The 19,575-nt window shown below is 33.6% G+C and overlaps 1 protein-coding gene and 1 long non-coding RNA gene across 4 annotated transcripts; both read right to left on the minus strand.

Moving 5' to 3' along the window:
- Positions 1-320: 320 nt before the first annotated feature.
- LOC112327919 (uncharacterized) lies at positions 321-5,451 on the minus strand. The gene is made up of 2 exons (XR_002982419.2): positions 5,166-5,451; positions 321-776 (listed from the first exon to the last, which is right to left on the minus strand). It is a non-coding gene; the product is annotated as an uncharacterized LOC112327919 (long non-coding RNA).
- A 445-nt stretch (positions 5,452-5,896) lies between these two features.
- Positions 5,897-15,319, minus strand: LOC18100183 (ethylene-insensitive protein 2). Of its 3 annotated transcripts, none has more exons than XM_024604324.2 (9): positions 15,066-15,319; positions 13,963-14,205; positions 13,410-13,820; positions 12,415-12,501; positions 12,166-12,276; positions 11,876-12,088; positions 9,813-9,998; positions 6,971-9,694; positions 5,897-6,605 (listed from the first exon to the last, which is right to left on the minus strand). In XM_024604324.2, the coding sequence occupies exons 3-9, from the start codon at positions 13,656-13,658 to the stop codon at positions 6,276-6,278; spliced, it is 3,900 nt and encodes a 1,299-aa protein (XP_024460092.2). In that variant the 5' UTR covers positions 13,659-13,820; positions 13,963-14,205; positions 15,066-15,319; the 3' UTR covers positions 5,897-6,275. The 3 variants fall into 3 exon arrangements, with proteins under 3 accessions (XP_024460092.2, XP_024460094.2, XP_024460093.2); XM_024604326.2 differs by having other exon boundaries at positions 13,410-13,829; XM_024604325.2 differs by having other exon boundaries at positions 13,953-14,205.
- Between the last annotated feature and the right edge of the window lie 4,256 nt (positions 15,320-19,575).

Consider the following 19,575-nt stretch of genomic DNA (forward strand, 5'->3'; position numbering starts at 1 on the left):
GTCCGAATGAAGCGAAGCAATAAAAAATAAATAACTTATTTGGATATGAAAGTGGGCTCGAATTTAATACAAATTTATACCCGAATTTATATATATAATATAAGAATAATATGTTATAATTATATTATTTTTTATATACATCCATCTAAAATAGTTTGTACAGGGTTTTTCCCCTAAAATCATTTGATGAATATAAAATGTTTTATTTTATTTTATGTCTTATTCACTCTATTTAATAATATAAAGATTAGGTCTCTGTAAAGGGGAAGATGAAGGGTACATCCTCTATCTTTATAGACCTTCATTATATATCATCCCTATGCTTCACAATGAGAAATCAACTTTAATTTATAGTAACAAACACCAATATTAGTTTATATATTTAGTATTCTACAAAGCATAAAATAAAGTTTTTTCTTTTTTTTACAAATTAAAGAATAGTTCTGTGCTCACTGCTCAGGCATCCATATTAAGTCAAACCATTGCTTATAGGAAAAGCACACACAGAGACTATTAATTTTCACCAGCTCTGAATTCTAAACATGAGACGGCGATGGCTTCTCCTGTGGCGGAGGCTGGGGTTGGAAAGGAGGGGCAGGAGGGGCAGGAGGCCCATGATACTGGGGAATTCTGGCTGCTTCACTTCGACCCCGAGCCCTGCCAAGAAGGTAAAATGCAAGGGCTACTATTAAGATGAATAGTATCACAGGTAATGACACTATCACCACATAGCCCATTTTTGGATCTGATCGATGATCTCAGGAGGACGGCTACTCCTGCACATTGTCACTTGAGATTAAGGATATTTATCGACGAATAGGGCTAGCTACAAATATAGAACTTACTTATCAGGACCCTTTTTAATTTAATCTTAACCTAAATGTTTGAAATCTTGTCTCCTGTTAAGAATCTAATGACATTGTTTTCCAAAAATTAGACTAATTAATGACCATGGATTGTTTAGTTTATTGCATACTAATAAAAAAGATATCCAGGAATTGTTACACTATTGTGTTTCTATGTATGTAGTTTTCTATATCATGACAAACAAACATGCAATCATATATATACACAGTTACACACACAAACACACATAATATATTGTACCGCGCAACTTTACTGCAGGTCGATTAAATTTTTTAAAATATATAAAAAAAAATGTTAAAAACACGAATAATTTTTTGACCATGTTATTAAACCTGATTTAATGGGTCAATCTTGAAATCTCGCAACCTAATTTTTTTCTTAACTCAAGTTTCAAACTAAATCGCGTGGGAGTTAGCCCGAATTAAATTGATTGATTTCATGGATCAAAATACAATCTTGATGACTGGTAAAAACATATCTTAGCTTTTAATAAAACTTCATGTTGATAATTGTTTTCATAAAAACTATTGAGACAATGATAAATTAGATCGATCACAATCCCTGAACAAACTGTGTCATGGACTCCATTGAGTTTAATAATTTGTTTGTTATAAAATATATATTTTTTAATTATATGATAAAAATATATGGTCACAGAATTGAGCACCAACCTAAAAATAAAATTTTATTTGAGACAATGATAAATCTAAAGAAAGCAACAACAAAAAATCATGTAATTTATTTTCCAACCAATCCAATATTAAAGGATAAAATGGAGAAAAAAACTATTAAAAACAATTGACAGACCAAAACCCAAAAAAACATAACTAGCCGATCGATAAACTCATCAAACATATGAACTGGGTAATTCAGGCTAGCACACCAAACTTGTGAACCGGGTTATAGACTTTAATAAGATTATAATTTTTTTTTCAAAATTATTTTTTATTCAACTACATGATAAAAAAAAAAAATACGATCGCAAAATAAAACACCAACCTAATAGTGAGATGCTATAAAAAATTAAGTGGTAAATGAAGGTCAAAATATCTAACATCGCAACACGGGTAATTTACTTTGTCGTGTTTAATGAATTTCTCTATCAAAATAAATTTATAATAGAAAAACACATCAAAATTATAATAAAAACCGACACACACATAAAATTTATTGAATAAAAAAAATACAAGGTTGGACTTATGAAAAATCTTATAAAAAACAAATTTAAGAAAAAATAACCGATGAATAATTCATACCTCTTTAAAAACTAAACACACTTAATATCATTAAAAAATCATCACAAACTAATTAAAACATAAACCCAAATTTTATTTGAAAAAAATATCAACTAATGCATTATTTTAAAAAAAATCAAAACTAAAACAAAAAAAAAACCATGACAGGCGTTGCTGGGCCTGGTAGGCTAGGCCTGGTGTCTGGTCCAATCAAGCAACGGCTCGTGCGCAGGCCTATATTTATTTAATTTTAACAAGGCAAACGACACGTTGTCTGTTCATCCCTATAATTCAACCACTATAATGACCGGAAAAACAAAGTCCTTGTTTTTTACCCAAAAACTCATTTTCAACTCCTTTTTTGGCACAAAACTCCTAGGAAACAACACCCCAAAGACCTTGTTAAACCAATCCATAGCTATAAAAACATAAAAAGTCGCCCTAAAATCCAAAATCCACTCAAAACAAAAAAAAAAACTTTCTGAACTAAAATATGATTTTTAGGTGTTTTCGAGGTAAAAAAACATTTAATATTAACTCCCCTCATCATATGAAACCATTTAACATAAAAAATAACTGTTTTGGTGGTCGAATTCCTCACCAACAGACATTTATTTTCTCTAAGTCGGAATCTGGCAACCTCATCTCTCTCCTCCAACCAAAAAAAACTGAAAAATAAGTAAAATAAAGTTTGGTATTAAAATTGAATTTTGTAAAAGTTTAAGGAGCGGTAACCCGATATATAAAAAAGATGAGGGACTCGAATGAATTTTTGACAGAAATTTTCAATCTACCACCTATGTTATCGACTTTTTTCACTTCAATCCTCTTTCTTTCAATTCAACCCTCCCTTATAAAAAAAAAAAAAAACATACAATTGGGCTCTAATTTGATCTCAAAAGGGCTTGATTGTGCAAAAACATGTTCAAGAACCAAATTAAAATTTTAAAAAAATTGCACCATTGTAATCCACATTAAAATATGAGATGAAGAATATTTTTTTTTTTTAACAGTAAAAACACATGTTTTAGTTTTATGTATAATATGGGTTCTAGCTGCATAAGCACAAATCTAATGTTGCATAAAAAAATTTAACACAATCAAAGCATGCATACTAGGAACATATATTATTTATACTTAAGCAAAACTAGTGTACATCACTTGCTTGTTGAAGCACTTAAAGATTTATCATGTTTAAAATTGTTGTTATCAATGATAAATCATTTATTCATAAAGCTTTATTGTTTTTCGCTTGGTGAAAAAAGTTGTTTGCAATAAACCTTTCAAGATTACAGCACATTCATATTGTTTAAATGCATTTCTAATTAAGTCCACGAACACACTCAAGTATCTCTCAACAAAACCGAGCATAAACTCTAGATTAGGAGGAAAACCAAAATTTCAAAACAAATGAGAAAAACCAAAAATATAAGGTGAGGAAAAATCTGAAAATTCTAGAAAAAAAAAACTAATCAAAAAACTTTTCCTACAACCCCTTTTTTATAGTGAACTTTAGAATCAAAACTGATAAGAATTAATTTTGATTCAATTATCAACTTTAATTATCCATCATAAAATCATAATTAAACCTGATTGATTTGGTTTTAAAGAGCTAGAAAAATATATCTAAAAAACTATCTAGGTTATGAAGAGTAAGTTCTGAAAAAGAAAAGAAAAACTGAAAAAAATTATCAGACTTAATTCTTAGGCTGGATAAGAGAATGGCCTGAAAACAATAATTCTTTATGGATCAGACCCAAGCCTAAAATTAAATTGGCAAAAAATAATCTTTTATAGTATAAAAAATATTTTACAATAAAACCTGAGCACAAACCGAGTCGGGCCAGGCCATGCACATGGATTTAAGTCCAAAACTTACTTTGCTTGGATCCTCTTTTCTCTAAAAAATTAAGTGTTCTTTGAGCCTAATATTAACTTCGAACTTTCCCATTATATAAACAAGCAATGCTTGTTTCTTTTCTAAAAGAAATAAGAGTTTTGGCGGATTTTAAGTTTCTCAAAAACATGTCAATAAAGGATTCTTTAAGATCAATTTTTCATTCACCCATAATTTGTTTAAATTATATTAATATTTTAAGTTTATATTGGAGATTAAATTCAAATAAAGTTTAATAATAGTAAATAAACTCCATTTTTAATTTAACCTAAAAAAAAAGAAGCTCATTAACCAAGTTTTAACAAGAATTCTCCAATAGACATCTTAACTAAAACATATCTAAGATTACACCTTTCTCTTTAAGGCCAGGAATCCAAATGGTATAACCGAGAATTACCCAGTCAAATCAACACCATAAACTGGGCATGGCAACGAAAAGATAGAAGCATGAAACAAAGCATTTCTACATTGAATCCCTTTGAACATTTGGGGTGCAAATGTAAACCTCAATATCTGGACAAAGCAGCATCTCAAGAACCATATAAAACAAGCATTAAGGACGAACGGATCTTTTTTTCCTTTTTCTTTCTTTCTTGAACGGGGACCAGACACCCTACGTCAAAAACAAAAAACTACGGTAATCTCAGGACACGCAGAGCAGAGATTTATGTATTCTCACAGTCACAATTACTCTCCGATCCGATGAGAGAAGTTTGTGCCACATTAACAACTAAAAAAGCACACATGGAGATTGACACCCTACTGCCAAAATCCCCACAGAAAGGCTCGAGGGCTCTACCCCCTTCCTTCTTTCCCCTCCTTTTAGGGCTGTTGCCTCCCGTTTGTAACAACATTTATCATCGCTTAGAAAGAACAACATCAGTATTGATGTTAATTTTAGTGGATGGAGATGAAAAGGAACAGTTAACAGGTTAAACCTAAGTAGGTGATTATATGCCATGTTTAACATGCAAAATCACTTGACTGACACAAACCCATTTTCCACTTTCAATTTCTAACTACATATTCATGTATGGATTCCCAATTAATTAAGATGCATCTAAATTACTAACACTCCAAACTGCTCCATTTTAGTGCATAAAAAATTCATCTAAGTGAATTATGGTAGTAGGAGTTTTCATATGATCAGAAAAGGCGAGGCTTACCTCTTTGTGGATTGTTTGCGATTGAGATTCAGCAAGAAATCCTCGTCGGTCGCATGATACGAAGCAAGAAAAAGCAAAATTCTTATAACAATGGAGAAGCGTGCGTGGTGGCATGTTTTCTGATGCTGGGCGATAGATAATGTGTTCCATGGCACACGTGTCATCATCACTATGGTTACGTGAGGTAGAAAACAACACTCTTACCGACTCCATCCTGTGAAGGAAGGGTGATTGAAGTGATTTCAATTTACAATGGTCATAACAAAACTACAGGCACCTTGTTTTGTTTTTTGTCACCGTTTAGAAATACAAGTATAGCATGTTTCGGAATGAGTTTTAACATATTTTTTTTTATTTAAATTTAATTTTTTTACTTTAAATTAATTTTATTTTAATATTTTTAGATTGTTTGTTTTGATGGCATAATATTAAAAATAAATTCTTAAAAATAAAACATTTTAAAAATCAGCTACTTCTCAAAAATTCACATTCAAACAACTGAACTACTTCGGTCAGCCTCGACTGAATGAATCAATGTAACATCAGGACCAATAACAAAGTTTTTTTTTTTATTTTTTCCAGATGCGAGATCCTTTTTCTGTATTTATTACCTTCCCTTGAGTGAAAGAGTTCAATGCCACTCATGGTCATGGATCAGGTAGCCAAATCTTGACACTCCTGCCCTATTTTGTGTTTCTCACTCTCGAACTAAGACAAGAACAGATGGATAATTTTGCTCTACAGAACTTGACGAGACTTTTGACATAAATAAGGTGGTTATTAGTTACAGAACCAGAAATACAATTACTCAAACTTTCCACCTTTCTACCCATTTTTCTTTAATTCTGCTGCAATTACATATCCAGTTATCTATATCCCTATGTATACATAACATACAAGGAAAATTAATTTTTGCAGCAGACCTTTTAATGAGAGAGAGAGAGAGAGAGAGAGAGAGAGACCCACAACAACTGAGCAGTAAGAATTCCTGAATTAGTAAGCTGCGTTTCAAAATTAAACAGCTTGATACCATCCAGTTGGGCAAACTGATGGAACAAAAGCAACGAGCTCTTAGGAGCTGATGTCAGAACCTTGCTCTACCCAGACTGCTCATTTACTAGCAATTCCCTTGCTGGATAGTCGGCGCTTGTAGCGCTTAAGCACAGAAGCCAGATTCTCTTTTCCCTTTGGGAAAGCAACATCGCCAGCAGCAGTTCCTGATCGTCCCTTTCGGCAAGATATGGCAATCTCTACATCCTTAATTAAGTCCAGAAGCGTTGCTGCAGTTGTGCATTTCCCCCTACCTGGTTTCGAAGCAGGTGGCAACATTCCATTCGAAACAGGTGGACTTGACCTGTGCTGGTGGGATGCAGGGATTTGAAGGCAGAAGCATGGGGACATGGGACTACGGGGCTTTGAAAATGCCAATTCTATGATACCCTGTTATTCAGAAAGCATAGCTGTCAGTTTTAGAGGGCGGGTAAAACAAAACCTACTACTTGAAAAAACACATCAGAATAGGATTTCAAGAGCCAAGAAAAATGAAGCACATGTATTGCTACCTAAGGGATGTTGCAGATGATTTAGTTGCAACAATAAAAACCAAGACGCCCAGCAACTATTTGGCTCAACATGAACAACAATATGCAAATATGTGCAGGAAATTAATGCGTTGCCAACCATTCAAGAGCATAGCAAGGTTTTTTTTTTCCTGGACGATCTATAAGCAGGAGCATTTTATGCAGGGGTCAAAATCCCTTGATCAAAATCGCATAAATAGATGGCAAAAGATCAGAGAAATTTACCTGGAGACGATTAAGCACATAAGTGTATTTCCCCCACAGCTCAGGCCGGCTTTCCATGAGTGACAAATCTAGAATGCGGTGAATACACCAGACCCCAAAGCTTATTATCAAATCCACTCTCCAAACACAGCCCTCCCCACAATTAGGAACTGAGGAAACCATAATGTTGGTGATAGCTGCATCATCATTCCTCAAAACAGAACCAGACTTCCTATCAGAATACAAATATGGAGATTCACCCATGTTAGCTACACAGTTCATTTCTCTTGTTTCAGCTTCATACAAATATCTCTCCCTTGCAGCAACGCGATCAATCAGATCCTCGTCAGCTCCATCATTTTGCCTGAACAACCAGTCAGATCCTTCCAATTTCAAAAGCTTCACGATACAACGCCTGAAAGACTGAAGAAGTTGGGCCTCGGGATCCACAGGAGAAATTACTTCGCGATTGATAGAATTAGACCGATTTCCTAATCCACTCCCAACAACACGACTTTTGTCAGCAACACCAAACTGCTCAAATGGCTGCCTAGACCAGAGGGATCCAGGGTCTGGAGTCATGTGAAATGAGAAAGCATCCCCATGTCCTTTTGGGAGTCTATTAAAAGACAAAGGGCCTCCTGCTCCGGCTCCTGCTCCTGCACCTGCACCTGCACCTGATCTTGTATTTGAATAATAAGATTGTTCATAACCTGTTCTACTAACCGATGAACCAAATCCTACAGACTTGTCCCACTGAGCATTCTTTTCAGACATATATAGGTCCCTGTAAGGACCAGCAAGCCCTGCGATGTCAGGCAAACTATGGTACTTCTTCGTATTAGCTGACTTGCCAGCATCATCAGCAGATCCAGAAGAGTAAACATCATGATAATGTCTTTCAGATTGCAACGTGCTATTTCTAGATACTGCAAGGTTCTGAAATCCTGGTGGTTGTGAAGAGCTTGGTCCATTTTGCAATTTTTGCCCCATAGCAACAGTAAGTGGGTCCCTGTAGTTTCTAGGGCCCAAGGATGGTGATATCGGTGCTGGTGAGTCCATTTGACCATTTAAGCTACTGGAACCTCTTTCCTTAGCAATTTGATTGATGATGGATGCAATCTGATAACCATGCACTGTAGCTGGCTGAATACACCGGCCATCAGAAGATGGTAGCGTGTGTACACTAGAATACCGTCTCTCACTTGAGTCAGCTATACTGCGGCTGGGACCTTGTGCATATGCATCCATCAACTGCATGTGGTTGGACCACAAAGAGGATGGTCCCCTCTGACCTCCATAAGATGAGTCGATATTGCTCGGAACCCTCAAATGATTGGGAGAGTCGCCCAAACTTGAATGGATCTGAGAATCAGATGCTCTACCACCAACAGATGAGAAATATCCGCTAAATTCTTTCCCAGCAGTGTCCACTTTCAACAAAGAAGGCTTCAAATCAACCCCCAGGGCATCCAGTTTCTTGGTCTTTGCTTCTTGAGTTGTTTGCCCATGGAAATCATACAATTGTCCCCAAAACTCATCAAGAACTGAAGCTAATTGGCGTCTTGCAGCACGACCCAACCCTGCTAATCTTGAAAGACTTCCAGCACCATTCCCACCCTCATCACTTTTACCACTAAGACTCCTAAATGATCCAGGACCATCAGATGTCAAAGATGAAGTGCTTCCAGGAACCCCTTTGGATGATTCTTCAGGCTCCCAGCTATCCCCTTCATCGTCCTCCTTTTCAGCATGGAAATCACCATCTATATCCACAGTCTTTTCAACTGAGTCCATTGATTCAATATCAATCTTCTTGGCACCAAGCAATTCACTGCCAGGGACCACATTCATAGCAGCTGACAGAGATACTGACTCTATTATAGGTGATGTTTCCTCCTCATAGAATGTTCCAGGACTAGAGAATGTAATTTCAGAATGATTTTCTTTTATAGTAGTCAAATGATGTTCCTGATCCGACTCCATAATTGTCACAGGCAAATCAGGATCAGCATTTGCAACAGTTACATCCGAGTAACTCTCGGCAGATTTCCCTGGACCTGATAATTGTTCTTTACCCCCTATGGATTCCTCTTCAGTATATCTGGTTTCACTAAAAATTTCTTCCTCTATCTGCATGGATGGCTCAGATACAGTATTTTGTACATCCCAATTCCATACCTGAGCATCTAAGTGGGTTGCAGATTTCAATGGGGTGGCTGCTAGCCAGAGCATCAAACAAAATGATGAACAGGCAGTAATGAGAAGAACAGTGTAAGAGGTTGACGAACCACCACTTGTGCTCCATCTCAAATTGCCTGCCCAATCACTATCCCCAAAAACCATTTCCACCACAAAAATAATCTTTATGCCAAGCATCCCCATGAATGAAATCAGCGCTAAGAACTCCAAGAATGCAGAAATTTTGTAGGCAGCCATCACTTGTCTAGATGAAGCGATACGGAAAAGGGGAATCACTGAAGATGGAAGTAGTAAAGCTACCATAACCTGTGTAAATATAAGCAACTGGTATATTCCTTCAACTCCTGAAGTCCACACACAATAAAGAGCTGGAACTACTGCAATAATTCTGATTGTTGCACGTTGAAGCCAATTAGGAATATCCAGTCTGAGAAAACCCTGAAGCACTACTTGCCCACCAAGATTCCAGGTAAGTGCAGTGATGTGATTCGCGAAAAACAAAATGAGTGAAAAGACACAGAGTGCTACTGGACTTCTGAACACCTGAAAAAATCATTATTTGGAATCAAAGTAATAAGTATTCATCAAATTCATACAGAATAATGCTTGCATGCCAAAAAAAACATCTTCACAACTAATGAATATGAGAAAAGAATTGTACCGGCTCCATAAGTGACATCGCATCAGGAAAAGTAAGTAAAACAAGGCCAGTACTGTAGAACACATTTGCAGCGGAGTTCATAAGCACATAATTTACCAGATAGATGCCACTGAAGATGCATAAAATGGCAAAAAAATGGTTAAGGCACAAGGCACCCTTGGAAATATTTGGTGGCCCCTGATGTTGCTGCAAGAAAATTAAAGATATCAGATTTCAGAAAGTAATCCAACAAAAGCTATCAAGTAATATCAAACTCATTTCAAAAGAATATGAAACCAAATAACTGGAACACACTGGTGGAGCTTAATTAAATAACAGTGATTAAGCATCAACAAGGTGCACATGTCAAATTCATTTCTATTTTCCAACAATGTGCAAGAGTTAGAAGCTTTCATGCTTGTTAAGCAATTGAAACCAGCAAACTCAAATGTCTCTGAAAACAAAACAAAAATATACAATGAGATCATGGCTTCCAAATGCACACCAAGAAATTAATAAGAAAAGGTTGAGAATTATTTTTCAAATGCAATGCATCACAAACAAAAAAATGATAAGATTAGCTTAAGCCTCATATTATCCAGACACATTTGCATGAAAGCAGCAATTGTTTAAAAATTGTTTGAGTGCAGAAGAAAGAGATGCGAAAACCAGCCTAGAATTCCCTCTGAAATAGTTTGTGGCTTTTACCACCACCCAAATGAAATAAAGTTGGGTCGAAAATTAAATTTGGACTTCAGCAACTTGTTTCCACCAAAGGTATACTGTATTCCCAACAAAGGAGGGTCTCCATGGGCAATCTCAAAACAATGTCAATCATAATTGCAACCCCAAAGTTGAATGTCATCAAAATCCAGGGCTCCTCTTAGGTATAGTATATAAACATCAAAATAAGCACTTTTTGAAAGATTCAACAATTATAAGAAATCAGTACCACAATCCTATTTATCAAATTCCAAGTTATAACGATTCTGCTACAGGTTGTGTGTTACACCGCTCTGGCCAAAAGCCTTTTCTCCCCAACCTGGAGACTAGTGATGCCATGAATGATGTGTTCAGCAACTAGCCAAAAACATGGACAACTTGTTGGTTGTATCTCTGAGTCTTGAAATCTATTCTCTCTATGGGGTCTATTTTTTTACCCTGTCCATAGGAGCCTTCACCAAACATTTACGCGCACCTAACTAGCTTTATAAACACCCACATCCTTAACAATGCAAAAGATACATGTACACATACAGACATGGGAAATATCGCATTATTGGGGAAAATTGATATCCATTCACCAAGCTATATCAACAGAATACGCTTATTTGGCCTTTCAGTTGTCTCGAAAAAAAAAAAAAAGCAGGCTGGATGTTGTTGGGATAGCGACACCATAAAGCATCAGCCCAGGACAGGTACAGATTCTCAGATTTCTCATATCAAATACCTCACTAACCCAATTGCCAGTATCATTGTCACGAGCCATTACGTGAGTGTTTGGGAGTAAGGTAGCTTATGCTTTTGGGTGCTTTTCAAAAGTGCATTTCACTTAAAAAAGCATCAAATTGATGCTTCTTTTTAGTGCTTTTCGATGATTTTAATGTATTCATGTCAAAAATGGGGAAAAAAATCATTTTGATGCATTTTCAAGCGAAAAGCACCCTGCACCACAATACCAAACATACACTTAGAAATTCTTTTAGAAAAAGAAAACCATGCAAGGCAACAAAGATCGCAAAGTGCACACTTGGACTCAACTCTCAAACATCCATGCATGGCATAATTGACACAAAATGACATGTAAAATAAAATAAGCACCAACATTCAAGTGGCGAAGAGCAGAAAATACAAAATAAATCCTCTCTGCACCAAAATTAAAAACTCAAATGTCAAATAGACACCTCAAAGCTCAAACTGCAATAAAAAAAACTGGTAGATATTGAGATAAAACTAACAGCATGCCCAATAAGGCATGCCAGCAAAGTCTCTGAACAGTATACAGAATGGTATTGCCAAAACACACAAGGCCAGAGACATACAAAAGGGCTGGAAGAAAAAAATGAAAGGAGAAAGAAACTTACCAGCACCATAGAAGAATGGAGGAAAAAATTGTGAGGCATGATACTTGCTCCAAGAAGACTCATCAGAGCAAATGCACTGTCCTCACTTAATTTTATTGGCATCCCGTTCATGGGAAGAGGGATTTCTGGTTGGCTGATGAGAACTCCGAAGAAATACAAAAGTAATAAGAAGCCTGCAATGCATGTGCTGAGGAAACTTGCCTTGCATCTCTCCTAGAAAAAAAAAGGTAAGAAAATCAATAGATATTTATAAGGTGAGCAAATAAAAGAATGCGAGCAACTGGACTTACCAGGAGGGTAGCAAAAACTGGAAATAAAACAGCATCAACAGCAGCTAAAAAAACGCAGGTGGATAAGTCCATTCCAAAGAGAAGATTAAGACCATGTGCAATGCCGAGAATCTATTGAAAACAATTCACAAGTTAGGACCACAAGAAGGGATCTCTAGTATAAATCACATCACATACCAGATGCCTTAAATCCATATCTTTGGAAAAGGCAACCAGATATGCCAAATAACTAAGAATGAGAGGAACTACCATAGTGAGGTCCAATGCAATCACCGAAAGTGCTGCTTGAACTCCTAGAAACATGCATGTCCACTTGTCATACTCATCACTGCAAATCTAATGGCATCATAAAGAAGAGGTGAATTAATTAGACTTCAAATCATAACTAGACATGTGGGCTGCAGAATAGAAAGTGAACACACCAAATAATCAGAAAATGGCCAATATTCTTCGAAATGCAATTAATAGCTGGAAAAACATCTCCACATATACATGTATGAATGTACATACAAATGGATAAATAGTTTCTTTATGGAAACAGATGTGTTGCTCAGACATTAATCTAATGGAAAAGGTAGAGGTCTACGAAGAACCCTGCTATCTTCAGGTCATGCTAAAGAAACGCACAATCATTAGAATGCAAGGATCATGACACGGAACACAAAAATACTACAAAAGCAGGTTCTCATCTGCTTCCCCTGCTACTCCTATTGCTATTACGACAGCTACTTGTAAAACAAAGATAAGAGCCCCCAACTCCTAGTCAGAGTTCTTATGACTTTCAAATAGTATTCAAAATTCTCTGTTTTCGATTATCTAATAAATCACTTAATGAAAGTAGATTATCTTTCCATTCATTGCAAAACTAGGCCATGCTAAAGAAAAGCACAACCATTAAAATGCAAGGATCATGACACAGAACACAAAAATAATGCAAAAGCAGGTTCTCAGTAGGGTAGATAGCAGGGTCCTTAGTAGACCTCTACCTGTTCCATTAAAATGCAAGGGACATGAGCAGTACCATGTGGACTTAAACCAATCTAATTCCCATTTCCAAATTCTAATATTTCATTACTCCCATTTGCAAGAGGGAGAAAGAGCTCAAGAGAAACTAATCATGTTGGAACACAAAAACAACACAAAATTATTTCATCTTTGAATAGAACATGTGTGATCATGGTATTAACAAGTAGAGAAAAGTAATGAAAGAAACATAGAATATCCTTGAGGAAATAGGATGATACCTGGGCAAGATCTTTTCCAGTTACCACACCAATTCGAGCAGAGAGATACTGGCATAAAATGGCAACAAAGTTGAAAATAAGCATCGGCAGCACCAGATCAAACCCAAAACGTGCACCTCCTTCGACAGTTGCTGCCCACTTTCCAGGATCAACATATCCAATTGCAATCAGAAGCCCAGGTCCCAGAGCAGGAAGCGCCCGACGAAGAAAATGCGGTAGATGGTTAGCATTTACAAACTCAGTTTCCATGTTACTGATCAGTATGATATTTAATATCACTTCCAAGCAACAGAGGAGCCTCCCAGTGAAAGCCAAAATAAATAAATTACATTGCTGCTTAAAGCTGCACCTCCTTATAATTTATGCCTCTTTTCACTAATCACTCAACAGGAACACTAACTACTTCTTCACCTGAAAATGCTTGCATGAGTAAAACCAAAGTCAATTACACTTCCTTTTGAAGCAAATCAACAGAAAGTACAGAGTGTGTCAAACAACAGCAAAGATAATATTCAACTTAAGGCTCTATCAAATGCACTTAACCAGACAATACCCAATAGAAACTCTTTGAGGAAAGGTTAGTTGCATGGTGATCGCTAGCAGAAATACCAATACTAGCTGTGATCGTCGGATACCAATCGAACACTTGCAAAATCAGCTTGCATGCTACACGGGAGTGACTGTGATGGCCTACTGAGTAGGCTATTCATCTCCTGACAATGACTAGCAGCTAGTCAGTTTCAAGCAAACCTTACTGCAATTATTTGAGTTTTATCCCCACCTTTGATGTTCAATCCTGATTCCATAAACAAAATCAGTCAACGGCTAAAATAATCTCAAAAAACTATATAACTTAAAAGACTTTGGTGCGCAACAGGATGAAGCAAGCCACTGGAGTTGCAAGATCATCATTTAAATGGAGGATTTGAAGAATCCAATAGTTTCACAGGATAAAAAATAGACATCAGGCAATAGGGATATAGTAGACATCAATCAGGTCTGCCTAGTATTAAGAAATGCAGTCTTCAAATGATTCAAAAATTACCAAAAAAAAACACAAAAGTAACAAAGACACACTAATACGAAAAACTTCCTAAAATCATTAATTAAAGCATCCGCAACAAGCTCAATTGCACAGATACACAAAATCAGAGAGGCATATGTTTTGTATCATTACCTTAGAATATACTAAAATCACCATTTCCAAAACTAACTTCAAAAACATTCACTCTTAACAATCAACATGATCAGTTAAAGCTACAGCTAAAACATCAAAAATCAAATCCTAGTAACTATTAAAACGCAAAAAGCCACCCCAGATCTCACCAAAACATAAACCAGTATCAAAACCAGCTCAAATGACAACAATTCAACAAATAACCATACATCCACCGTTACCCAAAAACTCAACACCTATAGCTTCAAACCCAGAAATGAAACGAACCCACAAAACTTATTCAATCAACCCCCACCCCCCGCCTCCATAGATCCGATTCACAGAAAAAAAAAAATACCCAGCATTCGTACAGATTTCTAGGTGAATAACTCAAAAACAACAAGAACAAATCCGTACGATACCGAAGTTTATATCTTTTCAAGTTGGGTTTTTGAGAAAATAAATAAAAAAGATTGTCTCTTTTTCTTCTTTCTTTTTACCTTTCTCTTTCTCGGAGTGATAGTTTCTTTCTATCTCTACTTGTCCTCCCCCTCCCCCTCTCTCTCTCTCTCTCTCTCTGCAATCTCTATCCGAAGCTGTACACAAGTAGATCTCAAAAAAGAAAAAAAGAGGGTCTTCAAGAGAAGCCACGCAGTTATTAACTTATCAAAGGTATTTTTTTATTTTCCTAGAAAGAGAAAGTTCAGTTTTCCGGGAAAGTTGTAGAGAGAGATACAGGTAGTGAAAGTGAAGAGATAAAAAAGATATATGTTTTTATATAATATAATAAATATAATGGTGTTTGTTTACCTGTTTGGGATTGGCTTTTTTTATTAATTTTTAATTTTTTAAGTCTATCAAAAACAAATGGAGTGAATTACAAAGAGACAGAGATAGAGAGGATGAGTTTGGATAGAGTAAAAACAATTTATTTTTGTTGATATTTTGCTTTTTTTTAATACATAGTTACTGTTGTAGGATTTTTAGAAGGTATTGAGAGTGTAATAATTTTATTTTAAAATATTTTTTATTTAAAAAATATATTTAAATAATATTTTTAAAAATTATTTTAATAATAATACATTAAAATAACACAAAAAACAATTAACTAACCTTTTTGAACCACAATTCTAACATTTCAGTGATTGATTTTTGCGTTTTAAAAGTACTTATAAAAAGTTTGATAATTTTTTATTTTTTTATTATTTAAAATTAATATATTTTTGTATTTTTATATCATTTTAATGTGCTAATGTTAAAATTAATTTTTAAAATATAAAAAAAATATTATTTTAATATAATTTTAAGTAAAATATAATTTAAAAAATAATTATTACTATATTTCCAAATATATATCGTTAATATAATACGGCCCAAACCTAAGAAGGTGATAAGAGAAGATGCTTTGTGTAGTGAAGGGACATGGAGAATAATCTGTTGAATTAATTGATGATGAGATGGTTATGAGTTAAATAAAAGAGACTTGTACTTTCATTTCATCTTTACACGTATTATCCAAAAAAAAACTAATATCCCTTGTAGTGCATTTACTATATTAACCTTTAATCATTTTATCTTTTTGCATTTGCTTAAGAGATAAGATGGTTTTTTTCTCGTAACATAAATATTTTTTGAAAATTATACGGGATTATTTTAGTAATTATTTTTAATATGTGGTAAAATTATTTATGTAATCCTTAAATAAAATAATTAAATATTTTCTATATAAGGATATTTTTATATTTGATAGATTAAAAAAATTACTATATTATCCTTATCATTCAAAAAAATTTATCTTAGTTTTGGGAGCTTAGTTGTAATTTTATCATAATTTGTTTGTTATTATTATTTAGTTCTATGAGCATTTCAATTTTGTTCAAATAAAAAAATTGTGCGTCAACCATTTTGTTGTCTTCTAGCGACGCGTATGGCTAGCTCCGATGGTTGTAATCGTAATTCCACCGCATATTTGATTCGTCTTGGCATCCTCTTTCTCTCTAGATGACGTGTGTGTGGTGGTTCGACGTAATTTGGCGTAAAATTGCTTTTCTTTTCTTTTTTTCTTTTCATTCTTTTTCTTTCTTAGATTGTGTGTTGGACATACAAAAATTATATTGGCCCTTCAATTTATTTTTTCTTTTGATTCAGTCCCTCTTCTCTTATTTGCAATTGTTTTATTTACATTGATTATTTCTAATTGGATTTTATTTCGATTTCATCCCTAGTCATTTGATTTTTTTAATTTATTTTAAATTTGGTCCTTATTATTTTAATTGTTATTTGTTTTGTTTTGAATCGTTTTCTTAATTGATTTGTTTTTTTTTTCAATTTACCTCTATGCATTTATTTTCATTTAATTTTTATGTCAAATTTGATCCTGATTCTTTAATTGCTATTTTTTAATCATTTTTAATGGATTTTTTTACAATTCCATCCCTAAAAATTTAATTTTATTTGATTTTTATGTTGAATTTAGTACTAGTTCTTTTAATTTTTATTTTTTTGTTTTGTATTTTTTTAATTGATTTTTTTCTCAATTTCATCTATCAATATTTGTTTGATTAAGAATCTTGCTTCTTCTTTTTTTCGGGTTTTCTTTTAATGGGTCACCTTGATCTCATAACCCGGGTAATAGACCTAAAGGATTAACCCAAGTCAACTTTCATATTTTTTTAAAATATTTTTTTTATATTTTTTTGCTGATATTTTTTTTTGTTTTCCTATTTATAGGGTCATGCTAATTTCATATTATCTGTCATGTGTTTGATTTGTTGACCCAGGTTGGTTGTTAAGTTCGCTTAAGGCTTTTTTTGTTATCCCTTTTTATTTTGACAAGTTTAAAAATTTATATTTTTAAATTGGTTTATAATAAATTTCTTGATAAGACCCGGATATAGGGTTTTATAAGTTGCGAACTTTTTAAGATTTGACCATGTTTATAATGTTTGTTCGGATTTGCTTGGTTTTTACAGATATTTTTAATTTCGCCCCCTATGATTTTTTTAATCTTTAAAATTTGGTACTTATTATTTTAATTGATATTTATTTTATTTTGAATTATTTTTTATTTTTTATTAAATAGCATCCTTCTTAGGTTTTTTCCAATCAAATTGTTTCCTCATTCTTTTTGTAGCTTTTGCAGTTTTTTTATTAATATTTTCATACCGATTTCATCTTTCAAAATTAAATTGATTTAGAATTATGTTTGTTGATTGAATTTGGGTAAAAACTTTCACAAGATGATTACACCAAGTTTAAGAGATTTGTCGAGTTTCTCCTTTTTTTTTTCCTTTTTCTAAATTGATGTTTTCTTCTTCTTTTTTTATCATTATCCTTAAATTTTGTTTTGTTATTTTCTTTAGTTTAATTCTCTTTTTTGAACTTTTGTTTTCTTATTATTTTCAGTTTGATTCTATTGGTTTAGCTTTCAACAATTTTTAATCTATAAAAAATATATCATATTACAAATTATTTTCAATTTCACCCCCTATGATTTTTTTAATCTTTCAAGTTTGGTCCTAAATCTTTTAATTGCAATTTGTTTTTGGATAATTGATTTTTAGATTTCATCCTTATTGGGTTTTTTCCTATCAGATTTTAGCCCTATTTATTTTTACTGTTCCTTTTCTTTTGCAAATTTTTTTATTAATATTTTTTTCAACGATTCCATCATTCAAAATTAATTTGGATGACTTTTAAATTTCTTGATTGAACCCGGGTTTATTATTTAACAAGTTGTGAGTTTTTTAGATTAGATTAAATTCAGAAGGTTCGTCTAGGTTTGCTTGGATTTTCCCCGTTTTTTTAAGATGATGTTTTTTTTTTTGAAGTTTTACTCTCTTTTTTCCTGATTTTTCTTTAATTAGGTTAGCATTTAATTGTTTGATTATTCGAATAGGATAGGGTGTGGCTTTTTTTATTATTATTTTTGTTCGTGTTTTTCGTTGTTGTTTTTTTATATATTATTTAAATTGTCACTTTAACCAATAACTTGGGACTTGAATTTTTTGTAACCTGTCACTTTTTTTATATAAAAAAATTATTCAACCCGCGAGGACACACGAGCAACATATCTAGTGTGTTTCTAAACATGAATCACTTTTATTATTTCTCGAGACAAAATGATATTTTTTTAGTAATAATCTCTTAGTATAAGGAAAAATACCTTCTTCTTTTATTGTGCATTAAAAATAAAATCTTTGGTTCATATTTTACTATCTATCCATCCTATGTTTTGTGATTCATGTCAAACAACAACAAGAAAGAAAAAGAAAAAAAAATTAAGGTTAAATTTTTTAAAAAAACTAAAAGATGCCAGTGTATATCAATACACAAAATATTACGGATTTGAATAATGTATTTATATTTTTGCCTCTATCAACAAAAACCAATGGCCTTGCTGATGTGGTAATATCATCTTTTCTACATGACTCCTCAGTTAATACCAAATTAATTAGGACAAATTGATCTTTTTATAGTTTTTTAGTAAAGTATAATTACTTATTTACATTTAAAAGCAAGTAATATTAAACTCGCACTCGGGAGCTTCTTCATCTTTTCATTTATTTAAGCACTGTAAAATGATATAATTACCCTTATAATAAGAAATTATTAAGCTAGCGTTCAGGGTTGTTTTTGTATAATCAAGTTTAAAGATGAGCAATTTGATATATATATATATATATATATATATATATATATATATATATATATATATATATATATTATTTTAAAATAAAAGTGGTTGGCGTGTGCAACACACGTACTAGTGGATTGGGGGGCGCATGCGACGTCTTTCAATAAAAGAACAGTGGTTTTTAGGCGTCTTTCGAATTACCTTAGCGGCTCCTCCATCTTTAAACAACGCATGTGGCCATTGAACCTCAAGATTGGCGCCAGCAAACTTTTTTTTCCTCTTTCTTTTCTTTCTTCCCCTCGATTTTCACGTCTGCCCCTCCAGTTTTTCAAAGAAACCTCTTCAATTTGTTTTTCCTTCAACTTTGATCTATG

The sequence above is a fragment of the Populus trichocarpa genome, chromosome 6 (assembly GCF_000002775.5).
Source record: "Populus trichocarpa isolate Nisqually-1 chromosome 6, P.trichocarpa_v4.1, whole genome shotgun sequence".
NCBI lineage: Eukaryota > Viridiplantae > Streptophyta > Magnoliopsida > Malpighiales > Salicaceae > Populus > Populus trichocarpa.